Below are 17146 nucleotides of genomic sequence, written 5' to 3' on the forward strand. Positions count from 1 at the left end.
ATCTATCTCCTCACTTGGGGAAAGTTTCCTCTTTTGAAGTCAAATATTGGGCCACATCACAATACTGTGCCGCGTTTTAAAGCAGGGGAGTTTGTCGGCAAATCTTATCTGGACTGCAATATCCTGGGACTGGGTGAATGGCCTATTTGCAACACTCGTAAGCTTTTTTTCCCTTTTTTGCAAATTTACTATAACAGAATCGTCGTAATTCTCATGGACACAGAGCTATGCAACCAACCCGCAGGGAGTATTTTTATATTAATTGAAGCTACAGCTAGAAAAAGACCTTCAACTAGAGTTCCACCTTAAAACAAAATTAGGGGGTGGGGGTGATATTACATCTTCCATTCCAACTTTTGGCACCCATTTCCACAGCTGTCAATGTGTACTGAAAACTGAACTGGACAAGCGGCAATACAGGTGTTACAGGTGGCATCTAGAGTTACCTATGTATTTTTTTTATTTTAAAAAAAACACTTAAAAATTAAAGCAGACAGCTTTTCTCATCACGTCATCTGCATGCTGGGAAAAATGAGACCTAGGGAATATCTGTTTCAACAGGCAGAGAGCCCCGTCGGAAAAGAGCTGGTAACTTTGGTCGAGCAAACCACACACCAGGTTTACCTTCTTTCATCTAGACAAGCTAACAGTTTTGGCCTTCAACTGGCTGGGCCACTGACATGGGTGTAGGCAAGGGGGGAGGCAACTCCCCCCCCCCAAAAAAATCAATAAAAACACATAGCTAACTGAGGTCCTGCCCCCCCCCAAACAAAAAACCTGGCTACGCCCACCGACACTGACCCAAATTTTATGACCCAAGACTTGAGCGAATACAACCCTATATAAAAGCTAAGCCGAGCCATGCAATCCCAGGCTCCCCTATTGACTGCACCCCCAAGTTTCTGCTGTCAGAAAAATTCAAAATGCCCACCATTCATTCCTTTCACAGCAGAAGGACGAAAAGTCCAAAAATGGAAAGGACGAAAAGTCCAAAAATGGATTGCAGGTTGCAATTTGGTATAGGGGGAGAGTCCTGGAAATATCAATGTCTAGCAGGTAGAAAAACCGCTACAACAAGAGACCCACGCCTCTGTCGCAGACCTGGTGTGCGAGCCTCTTGTTCTGAATGTCTTAGAATCTGGAACAAACACTAAAACATGCCTTAGGGAGGTGTTATGGGAACGGCACCAAGACTACTGGACTTCTGTTTTGCCACCTTGGAAAAGGCCCCGCCACTCGACAAGTACCTGCGCAGCAGAGCTCTCAAGTCTGTCTCCCCCTTCCCCCCGCTTCTCTTCTCAAGAGGCACGTTTTTCATTTATTTGTTGAATACTGTTGTTCTACCGAAACAGGAACAACTCACACTGGGCTTTTAATCGGACGGGAGGGGAAAGGAAGGAACGCACACCGCCGAACCCCAGCAAAGCTGCATTCTCTTCTACACCGGTCCTTAGCTCTAGGCTAGGTAGCAAACATTGGGCCTTCCAGGTTTTTGCTGAACACACCCCAGATTATTGGTCATGCTGGCCGAGGCCAATGAGAGTTGGGAGTCCAGCAACGTCCGGAGGGCACCATGTTGGCTACCCCTGCTTTGGCTGCCTCTCTCTGCTGCTTTCAACCAAGGGTGGGCAGCCTAATTTCATGTGGGTGGCTGGGAAAGGAGCAAAATTGGGGACGTGTGTGAGAAGGCAGGGGAGAAAAGACTAGGATCCCGCCCACTGCTAGCATGCAGCCCTAATGATTACCCCACCCACCCAGGAATACAGCCCCCCCCCAGCACAAAAGAAAAACGTTCTCCATGTCTGCTTTAACCCTCCTGTGTCAGCTATGGCCTATTCCTACAGCCATTCCTTATTCCATCCGCCCATCTGTTGGCTGGAGACATGATAGTACGTTGCGAGCTCTACTTTCAAAATCCGTCCTCCCCGCCCCCCCCCCCCCGCCTTGAAGTCATCTGAAAAGGGCAACAGGAAGGATGCCGCAAGGATTGGGAAAACAGTCCACGAGCAGGAATACAAAGACAAGGGTTTCCAACTACTTTTGGCTAAAACAGAGACAACGACGGCTCCCTAAGAGCAGTTCAGCGACATAACAAGCGGTCCAGAGAGGCTGCGGCATCTTCATTCCTTCAATAATAATAATTAATAATAATGCCCCAAACGAGACTGACAAATGCTTTAGGTACAAGACCAGCCGTTTCGCTGCCAGGTTACCCCGGCCTTCCTTCCATGGTTTCCCCCACACACGGCGCAGAAAGCAAGCTTGGGCGACACCTGTACATCATCTCACCTGGTTTGAGGGTGGTATGGGAAATGCAGAACTATCCATGACAAGAGCCAATTGGGGAGAGCACCCTAACAATCCAACTGGGAGAGGAGAGAACTTCAAAGCCTCCGCCTTAATGGAAAGAAAAAGAAAGGGGGGGGAGAAGGAATGCTCTTCTTATCATAAAGGAGAGACACCCCTCTATTCGGCATGCTGCCCTGACGGGCCTCGAGAGCTGCTGTCGGCAGGAGCTTCCTCTTCCCACGAGAAAAGCGTGCGCGCGCACACACACACACAGGGGCGGCTTGCCCCGCGGACTCCACGTGGGGCAGAGACAGAGCCACGCTCTGAAGCGCTTCTCAGTTCAGCAGTTTCAGCTGCCCGGTCACCTGGTTCACCATCTCTTCCTCCCCCATGATGGCGAGGACCGTGTGGGAGCCCGTCGGAACCTGAAACACAGAGAGGACACCCCACAGCTGGGGCAAGCAAAGCACTGAGGAGAGAGCTGCCAGAGAGCTGGGGCCGCCCCTCGATCTACCGTGCTCTCATTCGAGGTTCAGCACCGCAGACCCCCTGCTGAATACTTTTTTTTTTACACCATTAAATTTTTATTGTTTTCATTTAACATTTTTCAATTCTTAAATATAATACATACATAACATTTGGATTTGATATCCCGCTTTATTACTACGCTAAGGAGCCTCAAAGCGGCTAACATTCTCCTTTCCCTTCCTCCCCCACAACAAACACTCTGTGAGGTGAGTGGGGCTGAGAGACTTCAGAGAAGTGTGACTAGCCCAAGGTCACCCAGCAGCTGCATGTGGAGGAGCGGAGACGCGAACCCGGTTCTCCAGATTACGAGTCTACCGCTCTTAACCACTACACCACACTGGCTCTCTATTAACCAGTTTACCAGTAATTGTGTTGCATTGGGGTAAGGAAAATCACCTATAAAGCCTGTTCCAATTGCTCCTGAACCAGCTGAAATGGGTGGAGAAATGGGAATATTTTCTACAGTGGACTGGCAATGGGAGTTTTCAGAGCTATTCCCTTTAATTAAAAGCTGTATGTTTATAGAACATACAGCTTTGTCAAGCTCCGACTTCCCTCCCCCCCCCCACCCGCTGTTAAAATATATCTATCCGATCGTGCATTTACTTAATATCAAAGATGTAGGTTTTACATCAGTGGAAATTGCAGGAGGTACCCTCGATAGCGGAGCAGCGGATGAAAATGATAGACTACGTGGAGACGGCCAAACTAACCCATAGAATTCGTGACCAGGACGACGGGAGATTTCGGAAGGAATGGAGTAAATTTGTAGACTATGTAAAAGATACTTACAAAGAGATGAATACACTAGCGGGAGTGATGTAAAACCCCTGCTGAATACTTTCCCAATGTGGGATTTAACATCACTGAAGCAGTCAAGTACAACATTTCCTGTTTGCCCAGAGTGGACACACAGGGGAATGTTCCTCCAGCCAGGAGGACTTCCTGTCACATCTGGTCTGGAGCACCAACCCCCGGCATGGGACCAGGTAGATGGGCGTGACCCTGGCAGACCCTATAAAGGGGCCATTCACACAGCCATCTTCCTCTTACTCTCTTGATCCCTCCTCTCCATTATGCCTTTTGCTGTCTGCTGGATCTCAGCCAGCAGCACATGGACTCATCCCTCACAAGAGAATGAACCCACACATTTCTCTGTAATTGTAACCAGGGCTGGATTTAAGTTTGATGAGGCCCTAAGCTACTGAAGGTAATGGGGCCCTTTATATGTCCAGCTGTCCTTTGTCAACAACAAATTGTCGCTGTTTGTTGTGTTGAATGTATGCTATATGGTCATTTATGGACCTAATAGGTCTCTAAAGCCATTTGCTGTATGTAGGTTTTAATTTATTTGGTTTTTTTAATCTTATATTTTGGAAATGTACATCAAGGGCTTTTTTCCTTTCAATTTTTTGGGAGGCCCCAAGAGAGTGGGGCCCTGAGCTATAGCTTGTTTATCTTATACGTAAATCTGGCACCGATTTACTACAAGCTAAAGCCCGCCTTCAGGACCGTACTGTGAACTGAATGTAAGTAAACCTTATCATTACTTTTAAAAGAAGACTGTTGTGTCATTATTGTTTTTAAAAGGGAACTAAAGGGGATTTACCAGGAACAATCCAATCTGGATTGCTTAGCTCATACGATTCTCACAAATCCATCAACCAGCTTCCTGCAATGTACAAGGGAATGTGCTCTGCTACTAGCTCATTAGCGTGAGTGAGGAAGAATATTATTTAATCAATCTATCCTCTCCTACTAGCCTCAACATTCCAACGCTCAAGGTATCGAGAGATTATTTCGCTGGGCTACTAGTTTAAACCAGATCTTTGTAAGGATTCAAAAGAGGAAACTGTTGAGGTCAGCAAGATAAGCCTCATCTAAATTGGAAATATGTGGGGTTTTTTAAGTGGATGTGAATTTTGAATGTTAGGCTGAATTTTTCAGGTTTGTAGCTTGCCCCTTGGCAGCAAAGGATCTCCCAAAATGGCAACTGTACAGCTAGCCGCAGAACACAGCTTTTGTTATCACCTGGAAGGAACCTTTCATAAATAAAAGTTGCGTAAGTTGGGACCCAGGTGGCGCTGTGGGTTAAACCACTGAGCCTAGGGCTTGCTGATCAGAAGGTCAGCGGTTCGAATCCCTGTGATGGGGTGAGCTCCTGTTGCTCGGTCCCAGCTCCTGCCAACCTAGCAGTTCGAAAGCATGTCAAAATGCAAGTAGATAAATAGGAACCGCTACAGCGGGAAGGTAAACGGCGTTTCCATGTGCTGCTCTGGTTTTCCAGAAGCGGCTTTGTCATGCTGGCCACATGACCTGGAAGCTGTACGCCGGCTCCCTTGGCCAATAATGCGAGATGAGCGCGCAACCCCAGAGTCGGTCATGACTGGACCTAATGGTCAGGGGTCCCTTTACCTTTAAGTTGCCAACTCTGCTCAATCTTGTAGGGGGGGGGGGAACCTTAATAGACACCAGTTTCAACTACAGGCTTAGAAACAGCATTCCAGTGCTCAAAAGGCAGAAGCTTTGTTTATTTTATTTCTAAGTCCTCCCATAGCCAGCATTCTCCAGCATTCGGTGGAAACCTTCATCGTTTTGAAACCTACTCCCCTTAATGAATCCTGCCCTATAGAGAGCCTAACTAGAAAATAAAAAACATCCTTTTGCTCTCCTTCAAGTTCTGAAACCAGAAGTAATTAAGGTATTTGCAAACATACCCAATCTGCCCAAGAAGTCATCAAGCCCCACCCCATGTGCAGCAATTAAAGCCCTCTTCCATTACATACATACATACCTGCGTACTATCCCAGCAGAACTCAAGAACAAGGTACATTCGCTTTGTCCAAGGCAACATACCTAGGAAGCGCGAACCGACTTTCAGAGGCTTTGGCCAATTACCTGGGTCCTCCCTGCATCTTGCACTAGGTACGTTGGCAGTTCCAGGCTCAGGGCCAAGGCATGCAGCTCCAGCAACTGGTCCGTGTTGGAACCCTGCAGTACGACTTTCTTTGCGCTGAGAGAAAGGCAAAGCAATCTTGAGTGTAATACCAGCTCCCACGCCACCCCCGACGCAGAATCTTGCACCTCCAGCCCAAGAGTCTGCCCTAAGGCAGCTACAGAGACCAGCAGCCCAGGAAAAAGTTTGCTAACCCCTGTCTTAGGAGGATGGTGTCCTCCGCAGGCCTCATTCCCCTTTTGCTTCCTTACCCTTGTTCATCCCATTGGTTGATGATGTCCCTGTGAGACGACTTCTCCTGCAACAACTGGAACAGGCCAACTGCAGCATGCCCCACTTGAGCGGCGATCTGCAACAATAAGCACCAGGAATCAAAAAACGGAAAGAAGGCAAGGCCCCTGCCAGAGAGGAATGGCAAACCAAGCTGATGGACCAGGCCAAAATGGCAAAACTCCGAAACCAAGAGGACAAAAAACTTTTTAAAAGAATGGGGGGAAACTATAAGTTATTTAGGAGACCACTATAGGCAGATGGAAACACTGGCAGGATTTTTATTTCACTTGTAGTTTAACAAATACCATGGACAATATGGACTGATATAAAAGTCAGGATACAGGCAGGTAGCCGCGTTGGTCTGCCGTAGTCGAAACAAAATCCTTCCAGTAGCACCTTAGAGACTTAGTTGTGGTCTCTAAGGTGCTACTGGAAGGAATTTTTTTGTTTTGTTTCGATAAAAGTCAGGATTATGTAAGAATATGCAGTTGTAAATGTTCAAAATGGGACCCCATGGAGGGGGTGGGGGGCATAGCTGCCAAGTTATCCCTTTTTTTAAGGGATTTTCCCTTATGCTGAATAGGCTTCCTCGCGAGAAAAGGGAAAACTTGGCAGCTATGGTGGGGGTTAAGTCGTGAGATTCGGAGTAACCTCTGTACATGGATTTATATTTGGATTTTAATAACTTTGTATTTGTAAAAATCAAATGAAAATGAATTCAAAATGGGGGGGGCGGAAGAAACAAGAAACCCACTTCCCTCGCACGGCTTGTGCCAAAGCATCGTTACAAATCTGCTGTGCCTCTGCTGCGACAGAAGACAACAGCCGGCTGCAGAGATACCCTGCCATTACCTGCAAGGCGCAGGCTGGCAACAAGTTAGGAATCTTTTTTTAAAAAAAATGATTTTTATTATTTTCTCAAATACAAAACAAATATGTCCAAAGTAACCTTAATCCACAGTTTCCCATATTGATACACCTCTAATAAACATTGGTTATCATATTAATACAAACCTCTATTTTATACAATTAATACATCTATGATTCTATTTATACAGATTTTTCATCCATACTCATGTTTTGCCAAACCAGACTTCCCTTCTTCCCCTCATTTGGTTTTCCAATTTCTTCTCTTATTTTTATGTGCTTTCCCCATTTCCCCCGTCTTTCTCTTTAATATTTTCCATTTTATCTTATTCACAGACATAGGTATCTATTCTTTTTGTTGCAGTTTTTATGTGAATCCTACCAGCGTCTTCACATTTTTACAATATCCCTTTAAGTATTCCACAAATTTGTTCCAATCCTTTTGAAACCTTTGGTCTTTTTGGTCTCTTCTTCGTCCTGTCATCCTTGCCAACTCTGCGTATTCCATTAGTTTAGCCCGCCACTCGTCTATTGTTGGGATTTCTGCTGTTTTCCACCTTTGAGCTAAAACCACTCTCGCCGCTGTGGTGGCATACATGAATATTTTTCAATCGTTCTTACTAATTTCACTTCCCATCAGCCCTAGCAAGAAGGCTTCGGGTTTCTTGGGGGAAAGTATATTTTAGCATCTTCTTTATTTCATTATATATTTGCTCCCGGAATGTTTTCACCTTTTTACATAGGAATCATAACCCAAATCATCTTCTAGATAGGGCTCAACAATAGCAGGTAGACTTATTTCAGGAGCAATAGTATTGTTACTGGGCCTCCATCCACAAATTTATTGCAAAACCAGGAGCCCCTCATTACTCAAGGACTCTTGTTTGCTTTCACTTTTCAGCCCTTGTGTGAGCCAAGGATGAAGAACCTGAGGACCATCATCCTGCCCCCATGTAAGCAAATCAGCAAGCAAAGCCAACTGCCACTTAAAAGGGCCAAAATGCTGGAACAACCCATGAGTAGCTTTACCTTTCCAGTCCCCATGGAGAGCTCCATGTTCACCACAAAGACCATCTTATAGTAACCGCTGCCTTGTGCATCCTCTTCTTCCTGGAAAGAGATGGTGATGAACAAGTCCCTTTCGTCACAGCGCAAGTCACCTGCCTCTCCTGTTTACAGCTCAGGTTCACAGATAGTTGCGTCATACTGAGTTAGACCACTGGTCCAGCCATCTCCGTACTGTCTACACTTGGCCAGCAATGGTCATCCAGAGTTTCAGCCAGAGGTCTCTCCTAAGGCCTGTCTCTGGAGATTGAACCTGGGACCTTGAACATGCAACGCATGTGCTCTGCCACTGTGGTACAGCCCTTCGCCATTTCCCACAAGCCAGGTCCTGCCCACAGCAGCTAAAAAAGCCAATGCAATTCTGGGCTGCATCAATAGGAGTATAGCATCTAGATCAAGGGAAGTAATAGTACCACTGTATTCTGCTCTGGTCAGACCTCACCTGGAGTACTGTGTCCAGTTCTGGACACCACAGTTCAAGAAGGATACTGACAAGCTGGAACGTGTCCAGAGGAGGGCAAACAAAATGGTCAAAGGCCTGGAAACAATGCCTTATGAGGAACGGCTTAGGGAGCTGGGTATGTTTAGGCTGGAGAAGAGAAGGTTAAGGGGTGATATGATAGCCATGTTCAAATATATAAAAGGATGTCATATGGAGGAGGGAGAAAGATTGTTTTCTGCTGCTCCAGAAAAGCGGACACGGAGCAATGGATTCAAACTTCAAGAAAGAAGATTCCACCTAAACATTAGGAAGAACTTCCTGACAGTAAGAGCTGTTCGGCAGTGGAATTTGCTACCAAGGAGTGTGGTGGAGTCTCCTTCTTTGGAGGTCTTTAAGCAGAGGCTTGACAGGCATATGTCAAGAATGCTTTGATGGTGTTTCCTGCTTGGCAGGGGGTTGGACTGGATGGCCCTTGTGGTCTCTTCCAACTCTATGATTCTATGATATATAGCTGTTTAATACCTGTGGAATTAGGTTCGTTCTACTTCACCGTGGAAAGAGGTGCTAAGGAAGCCTTTACGAGGGTATCATGTACTGCAATCGCTTCACCAGAATAACAGGGTGAAACAGTTGCAGGACCAGAAATCTCAGCTATGTTATTTACACATGATAGCCCTTCGGCAGGCCTGCCAGAAGCTTCTTCCTGCAGCAGAGCTGAATGAACTACTACCCGTGTTTCCCTGAAAATAAGACACTGTCTTATATTTATTTTTCCTCAAGAAGACACTATGGCTTATTTTCAGGGGATGACTTATTTTTTTATTATGCGTTCAGGCTCGCCTCGTCCTTGGCGTCCTCCAGAACTGCGCCTATCACTATGTCTTATTTTCGGGGTATGGCTTATATTGCACAAATGCTTAGAAATCCTGCTACGGCTTATTTTATGGGTATATCTTATTTTCGGGAAAGCAGGGTATAATAATAATAATTTATTATTTATACCCTGCCCATCTGACTGGGCTTCCCCTGCCACTCTGGGCGGCTTCCAACAAACATTAAAATACATCAAATATGATTATTCTGAATGTGTAGACTAGGACTCCGAAGGGCCAAGGAGAAAGGTTATGTTTTATGTTGTGAACCGCCCTGTGATCTTCAGATAAAGGGCAATATATTACTACTACTATTACTAATAATAATTTTCTGCCACTAAGATAAAGGGCAGGTTTTTCCTTTTTCCAGTATTTTTTTATTAAAAGGACAGATTCTTCCCCAAGGAGTTTTAATCAGCAGAAGGCTGGGGAAAGAGGAAAGGTTATTTTCCTGATCTAACATTGCTTTCAGAGCAGGGCACCTATAAGCTTTCTGCTTCCTCTTGCCAAGATAATGTAATTGTCTCAGTTGAGGCAACAATTGGCTTCGTTTCTTAAAGCCAGTTGTGCTTCTGGCCCACAGAGAACCGCTAACAGTGTTCCCCCAGGATTGTCGAGTTATAGATTTGGGCTGTAAAGAGGAAGGCAATCCTCAAGCAGTCCTGGGCCTAAGTTATTCAGGGCATTGTACATCAAAGGATGGAAGTGTAGAGTTAGAAGGGAAACCCATGGTCATCTAGTCCAACCCCCTGCAATGCAGGAATCTCAACTAGATCCACACATGACAGATCCACACATCCAACCTCTGCTTAAAAACTTCATGGAAGTTGTCTCCCACACAGTGTGGGAAAAGGAGATACTTAAGAGGGGGCACAACACACAGTCAAAGGCCACACAGACTATAGAAACCCGGAGTATTGACAGGCAGCTGGAGGTTGAAGCCATGGCAGATTTGGTGGGTTCAGTCCTTTGCACAGGTCTGGTACAAAAACCTTGAAATTGGCCCAGAAGCAAATGGGAAGTCAATGCAGGTCTTTGCAGCAACACCATGTATTGCTGGTAGTCTCCTTCCTATCTAGCCAAAGCGTTCTGCACTAACCAACGCTTCCAGACCCAAGAGATTTGCACTAATCAAATCTTGAGGTTACCAACACATAGATTATGCATATTGTAAATCACAAGTGGACTTGCTTTTTACATAAAACAGGGCTTCTCATTTTGCAGGAGGCAGGAGGGATGTCTTCCTGCATGTGTCAGTACCCTCCAAAGATCAGTAGGCTTTCTGGAAACACTCTCCCCCCTTCTATTGATTTAATGTAAATCCAGCATTACGGCCTTCTGCGCATATCACAAAAATCTAGGCGCTAAATACTCTCGTTGCTGGTCATCCTCCATAACCATTCAGTATGAACCAGTTAAAGGGCACTGTGCCAAGTTGCATCCTAACAACCAGATAGGTGTGGTGGATGGGATCATTCATTAAGTAGGTTAGCAGAGCAAAATGGAGAATGAGGAGAAGAGCTCCAGTTATAAGTATTTAACATGCTTATAGTTAGGTGTTTCAGACACAGTTACTCAGAGACAGGCTAAAAAAGTAATGGCTGTGAAACAGGCAACAGCGATTAGTTTCTATTGTCACAGGTCACCAAGGTGGCACCCACAGACATACATAGACACGCAAGAGGCCTTCCCTGACACTCACAGGTTCCTATTATTTCCACTAAAATTAGGCTTGGGGAGGTTAATCCTCACCTGCGCTTTCCAGGAAAACCACACGCGAGCAAACACATTAGTGGGTGGGTGCGGGAAGGAAGCAAAAACCCGTCTTTCAAGGGATGGGGAGTAAGAATGCGTGCACGCGGTTGCTGGGCACGCGTGTACCGTCGCAACACAGGGTCAAAAAATCTCGGCGAGCTGCTCAGTCGCCTCTTGAGGATCACCTCGGGGCGCCACACCCTCCGACGCGGGAATCCCCAGTATCCAATTCCAGAGCGTGCCGGACCGCAAAAGAGGCGCTCTTCACATGCTCAGAAACCGCGTCAGCCGAAAGAAAGGTTTGCGAGTCAAGGATTTTAAAAAGCGTAGCAGCAGCAGCAAGGCAGGGTCGATGAAACAAAGAGTGCGTTGGGTTAGGCCGTAAAATGATCCCCGGCGGGATCAGGAGGCAGGAAAACGGGATCGGGCGGGGGAGATCGGGACGGATTACCTGGGAATCGAGGCCGCTGCTGAAGTAGAGCTGCGCCGCCGCCTCGGCCGAGCGGCCCCCGGTGAGCGCCAGAGCCTGCGGGAAGGGAAAGGGAGACGGCCGTAAGGATCGGCTTCAAGGGGTGGATCCCGGCCCACACCCGGCGCCGCCAGCGCCACAACGCGCAAGCGGCCCCCATCCCCTCCTCCCACCCCACGAGAAAAAGAGATCCGCCGGCCGGGCGACCCACCCGCCGCGCCGCCACCTCAGGGATCCCAAGCTCCAGCAGCGGCGCGACGAGAGACTCGTCCACGCCCGAGTCCGAGTCTAGCGCTTGCGACTCCATTCTTTTACAGCTGCTGCTGCCGGCGCTCTGCCCTCCTATTGGCCTCCCCTGCCGCCTCCCGGCCAATGGGAGCCGCCGCCGCCGCCTCTCGGCCAATCGCCGCGTTGGCTCCCCGAGGCTGCGACCAGTGGCCGGCGCCCGCCGAGCAGCGCTTTCCCCCTCGTGACCGCCGCGGCCAGTCCAGGTTCGTGAACTTGCGCGCGCCTTTGGTCGCTTCTTCCGCACGTGACGCGGTCGCGTTCCAGCCTCCCTGCTAGGTGGGTAGGCGGGGTAGGCATATATATATGCAAGCGCTCCTGCAAGGAAAAGCCCATATACAGTATATATATACGGTGCTGGGGCGCACATTTTTATTCTTATTTACGGTATGTATGCGGTATATATAATATTTATAATAATACATACCGTAAATAAGAATAAAAATCTGCGCCCCACCACCAAGTATGATTTCAATGCGCGGAATGTGTGTTTGAATGAACAAGGCCACACACAAAAAAAACAAACCGCCAATGGGGGGGGGGGGAAGAGGCCCAAAGGCAATACTGTATAAACCTCGCCTATGAATGTTGGCATTGCAGGGTGAAAAGAGAGCAATTTTGTGGAGCGGAGGGTCTCCTTGGCCTTGCACACATTCAGGCCACAATCCTATACACACTTATGGGCCGGAGTCAACACAGTGGTACTTACTTCTGGGTGAGCAAGTACCGTATAGGATTGCCTGAAAACCCCGAAGTAAATTGTGACAGACTGCACTTTGAATTAAATTGTGACAGACTGCTTTTTGCATTACTGTTTAAGCCCCACTCTTTACATTACTTGCTTCTTTTACACCCTCGTGTATAAAAGACGCCTGGATGGCTATGTCCAGTCAAAGGCGACTGAGGTGCGGTACTCGTCTCGCTTTTCAGGCCAAGGGAGCCGGCGTTTGTCCACAGACAGCTTTCCAGGTCATGTGGCCAGCAGGACTAAACCACTTCTGGCGGGACACTGTGACAGAAACCAGAGCGCACAGAAATGCCATTTACCTTCTCGCCACAGCGGAACCTGTTTATCTCCTTGCACTGGCATGCTTTCAAACTGCTAGGTTAGCAGGAGCTGAGACAGAGCAACGGGAGCTCACCCCCTCGTGCAGATTTGAACCGCTGACCTTCTGATCAGCAAGTCCAAGAGGCTCAGTGGTTTAGACCACAGCGCCACCCGCGTCCCCCATATGTAAATGTCCCTGTGACAACTTTCCAGGTCTCTGCTCAGCATTATGAGGCAGTAGTGCAGAGCTTTCCAAACACGTTAGTGTATCGGCTGCAGTGTAGGTGTGTTGCATGAACACTCCCTGTGCTCCTCCCGGGGTAGGAAAGGGGTTCGTTTAACCTCGTTTGCTAGTAAAGGTGAATTCCTGTGTCACAAAATGTTGCATGTCTAAAAAGTGTGCCACCAACGTGAAAAGTTTGGAAGAAGAGTTTGGATTTGATATCCCGCTTTATCACTACCCGAAGGAGTCTCAAAGCGGCTAACAATCTCCTTTCCCCTCCTCCCCCACAACAAACACTCTGTGAGGTGAGTGGGGCTGAGCGACCTCAGAGAAGTGTGACTAGCCCAAGGTCACCCAGCAGCTGCATTTGGAGGAGCAGGGAATCTTACCACTCTTAACCACTACACCACACTGGCTCTCTGCAGTCAGTGGCTGCTGCCCATTGAAAACGAGAGGGTAGAAGGCAAGGAGGTCAACAGCAGGGGGAGCCAGAGCCAACGACGGGCAGAGCCAAACCATCCTCATTCCCCCCCCCCCCGCCCACGATATCTGATTTTTCAACATCGTGATAAATGAGCAGCTAAACATGATATACCACAATGTCTGAAGCTGGATCAGAGTGGGGATGAGGCAAGGAGCAGTCATGAAGATTGGCTGCATGGAGGAGAGGAAGCAGAGTCTCCTCCATTGCATGGTTTGAGTGGGAGAGGGTGGTGATGGTGGTGGTCCATTGAGCTGCCTCAGTGAGACAGCCAGGAAAGATGCATGTCTACTGTGGCGGCGGCGGCTGCTTTTCTGCTGAATGAGAAAAGCTGCTCCGCCTCAGAGCCAGGGGGAGGTAGTGCCCTGGTCCCTTGAAGTGAGGGTGATCATAGAATAATAGAGTTGGAAGAGACCACATGGGCCATCCAGTCCAACCCCCTGCCAAGTGTGGGAGTGGCCGCCAGGACCACATAACACCGGTCCTGAGAGATCTACACTGGCTCCCAGTACGTTTCCGAGCACAATTCAAAGTGTTGGTACTGACCTTTAAAGCCTTAAACTGCCTCGGTCCAGTATACCTGAAGGGTATTCAGCCCGGACACTGAGATCCAGCACCGAGGGCCTTCTGGCGGTTCCCTCATTGCGAGAAGTGAGGTTACAGGGAACCAGACAGAGGGCCTTCTCGGTAGCGGCACCTGCCCTGCGGAACGCCCTTCCATCAGATGTCAAGGCAATAAGCAACTATTTTACTTTTTTAAAAGACAACTGAAGGCGGCCCTGTTTAGGGAAGTTTTTAATATTTGATGCTGTACTGTTTTTAATATTTGGTTGGAAGCCGCCCAGAGTGGCTAGGGAAACCCAGCCAGATGTACGGGGTATAAATAATAAATTGTTCATAGAATCATAGAATCATAGAGTTGGAAGAGACCACAAGGGCCATCCAGTCCAACCCCCTGCCAAGCAGGAAACACCATCAAAGCATTCTCGACATATGCCTGTCAAACCTCTGCTTAAAGACCTCCAAAGAAGGAGACTCCACCACACTCCTTGGTAGCAAATTCCACTGCCGAACAGCTCTTACTGTCAGGAAGAACAATCAGCTTGCTTGTTCTCCCTCAGCGTGAGGGGAAGGCAGCTCAGATCAGCAGCCTTATCGGCTGGGATCATTGTGCAATATTGGTGGTGTCTTGAAATTGGCTGCCCTGCAGAAGGTTACGTTCTACCATATGTGGTGGGATTGCAAAAAGGTAAAACTGTACTGGGAAATGATATACAATGAATTGAAGAAAATGTTGAAAATAACATTTGTTAAACAACCAGAAGCTTTCTTGTTAGGCATTTTAGGCCAAGATTTACCGAAAAAGAAGAGGACGCTATTTATGTACGCTACTACAGTGGCGAGAATCTTGATAGCACAAAATTGGAAGACTAGAGAAGTACCAACTAAACAACAATGGCAAGAAAAACTGATGAACTATGCAGAAATGGCAAAATTGACAGACAGACTTCGGGGGAAAGACAACAGTGACTTTGAAAGAGAATGGGAACCATTTATAATCTACTTGCAGAAACAAAGGAAGATATTGACTTGATGACAGGATTTAAATAAACACTCACACCTTTATCAACAAAAATATGTAGAAAATAAAGAAATAATATGTAGAAAATAAAGAAACAGCAGTGTGTAATAGGTGAAAAATAAATCAGAAGTCAAAGTTGGGGGAAGCCCAGGAGTGGTGGGAAGAGGGAATGCAATATGAATGTTATGGATATGTGATGTGTGTAATAATTGAAAAAGAAAATGGAATAAAAATTTAATAAATAAGAAAAAGAAATTGGCTGCCCTGCTCTCCCTTGGGCAATGAGTGATATATTCCTGCCTATTGCTGGGTCAAAAAAATTCCTGTGGGTGTGAATGGTTAGGGCTACACTGGGACCACACAGGAGGAAGTCTAGGAAGCCACCTCCTAGACTAGTTGTAAGAAAGAAGGCAGGAAGGAGTTGGGCTGGTAAGGGCAGACTTGAGGTCAGTGGGGCAATGTCCATTCGCCCTAATGGGCCAACCTTCCATGGCTGGGGGGCTCCCAGAGATAGCCAGCTTACTACATTCTGAAGTAGGTGAAACCATAAACATTGTCATCCCCGAAGAGCCACCACCACTACCATAAGGCCAACAAGTCCACAGTCTAGATAGAACAGCCTTTCTAAATGTTGGGTCCCCAGATATTGTTGGACTACAACCCCCATCATCCCTGGCCACCTTTGGTCCTGCTAGCTAGGGATCAAGGGAGTTATAGTCCAGGGGTCCCCAAACTAAGGCCCGGGGAGTCGGATGTGGCCCAGTCACCTTCTAAATCCGGCCCGCGGACGGTCCGGGAATCAGCATGTTTTTTACATGAGTAGAATGTGTCCTTTTATTAAAATGCATCTCTGGGTTATTTGTGGGGCCTGCCTGGTGTTTTTACATGAGTAGAATGTGTCCTTTTATTTAAAATGCCTCTCTGGGTTATTTGTGGGGCATAGGAATTTGTTCATATTTTTTTTCAAAATATAGACCGGGCCCCCACAAGGTCTGAGGGACAGTGGACCGGCCCCCTGCTGAAAAAGTTTGCTGACCCCTGTTATAGTCCCTTGGACCCCTGTTATAGTCCCTTGGACCCCTATTGACCCTTGGAGACCCAAGGTTGAGAAAGGCTGGTCTTGATTTCCACTGTGTTGCCACTAGCGTTCAAGTGGTGATTGGGGGTGGAGAAGGAAGGCGGCAATGCCACTGAAGGATAGGGAGAGACCGTTATGGAGGTTGTGGTAAGAGGAGAGAGAGCTTAGAGCTATGGGGAATTGTTGAGGTAGGAAGGGAGGGGGCTGTGGTAGCTCATGTAGAAGATTCCAGGTTCAATCCCTGGCTTTTCAAGGAAGGTACTAAGAGATACGCATGTCTCAGATCCTGGAGAGAGTCTAGTAGTGTGGACCAGTGTTCTTCAACCGCATGTCTCCAGATGTTGTAGGACTAGCCAGGAATGTTGGAAGTTGGAGTCCAACCACGTATGGAGACATGAGGTTGAAGAACACAGGTGTCAACAGTCCTGAACTGGATGGCAAGATGGGTCTGACTCAGTAGAAAGCAGCGTCCTAGGCTCATTTCTGCATGCTGCAGCAGCACCAAGGAGGACTCTTGACTTTCCACCATGAGGAGTTTTGTGCATGCAACTGTTCAGTTTAAGAATTTTGGCCAATTTTGCAAAAAATGGAAGTCGAAAACCAGAGTTATGTATACAGTATTTACACCAATGCATCCTTTGCTACAACTCATTACATTTTATTTTGCTAAACCAGTCGTGCTCTTTTCTGTATGTTTGCATTCTGTTCTTTGCTTGTTTCCTGCACGGATGCACACAGTTCTGCCTTCTTCAGATTAGCAGGCCATTCATTGTGGTTGCAGTCTTTTTTAAAAAACGGTATTTTAATGAAAAATCAAGTTATACATGGGGCCCCTACGAACACAGCCAAAAAATAATTTTGCCGATGAGGTGCGTTAACACCAAAGGTGACGTAGGGGGACCTTAAGACATCTCTGTGAGCTCATGCAGTACA

The 17146-nt window shown here is 47.2% G+C and overlaps 1 protein-coding gene across 2 annotated transcripts; it reads right to left on the reverse strand.

The window, feature by feature from the left end:
• Window positions 1-11852, reverse strand: LOC118080897 (putative peptidyl-tRNA hydrolase 2). 2 transcript variants are annotated; one of them, XM_035106912.3, is made up of 6 exons: window positions 11728-11852; window positions 11499-11573; window positions 7943-8023; window positions 6025-6122; window positions 5716-5830; window positions 1-2714 (listed from the first exon to the last, which is right to left on the reverse strand). In XM_035106912.3, exons 1-6 carry the CDS (start codon window positions 11821-11823, stop codon window positions 2625-2627), a joined length of 555 nt encoding a protein of 184 aa, XP_034962803.1. In that variant the 5' UTR covers window positions 11824-11852; the 3' UTR covers window positions 1-2624. The 2 variants fall into 2 exon arrangements, with proteins under 2 accessions (XP_034962803.1, XP_060127224.1); XM_060271241.2 differs by having other exon boundaries at window positions 1-2741.
• Window positions 11853-17146: the final 5294 nt, after the last annotated feature.

The sequence above is a fragment of the Zootoca vivipara genome, chromosome 2, assembly GCF_965207765.1.
Source record: "Zootoca vivipara chromosome 2, rZooViv2.hap1.1, whole genome shotgun sequence".
Taxonomy (NCBI): domain Eukaryota; kingdom Metazoa; phylum Chordata; class Lepidosauria; order Squamata; family Lacertidae; genus Zootoca; species Zootoca vivipara.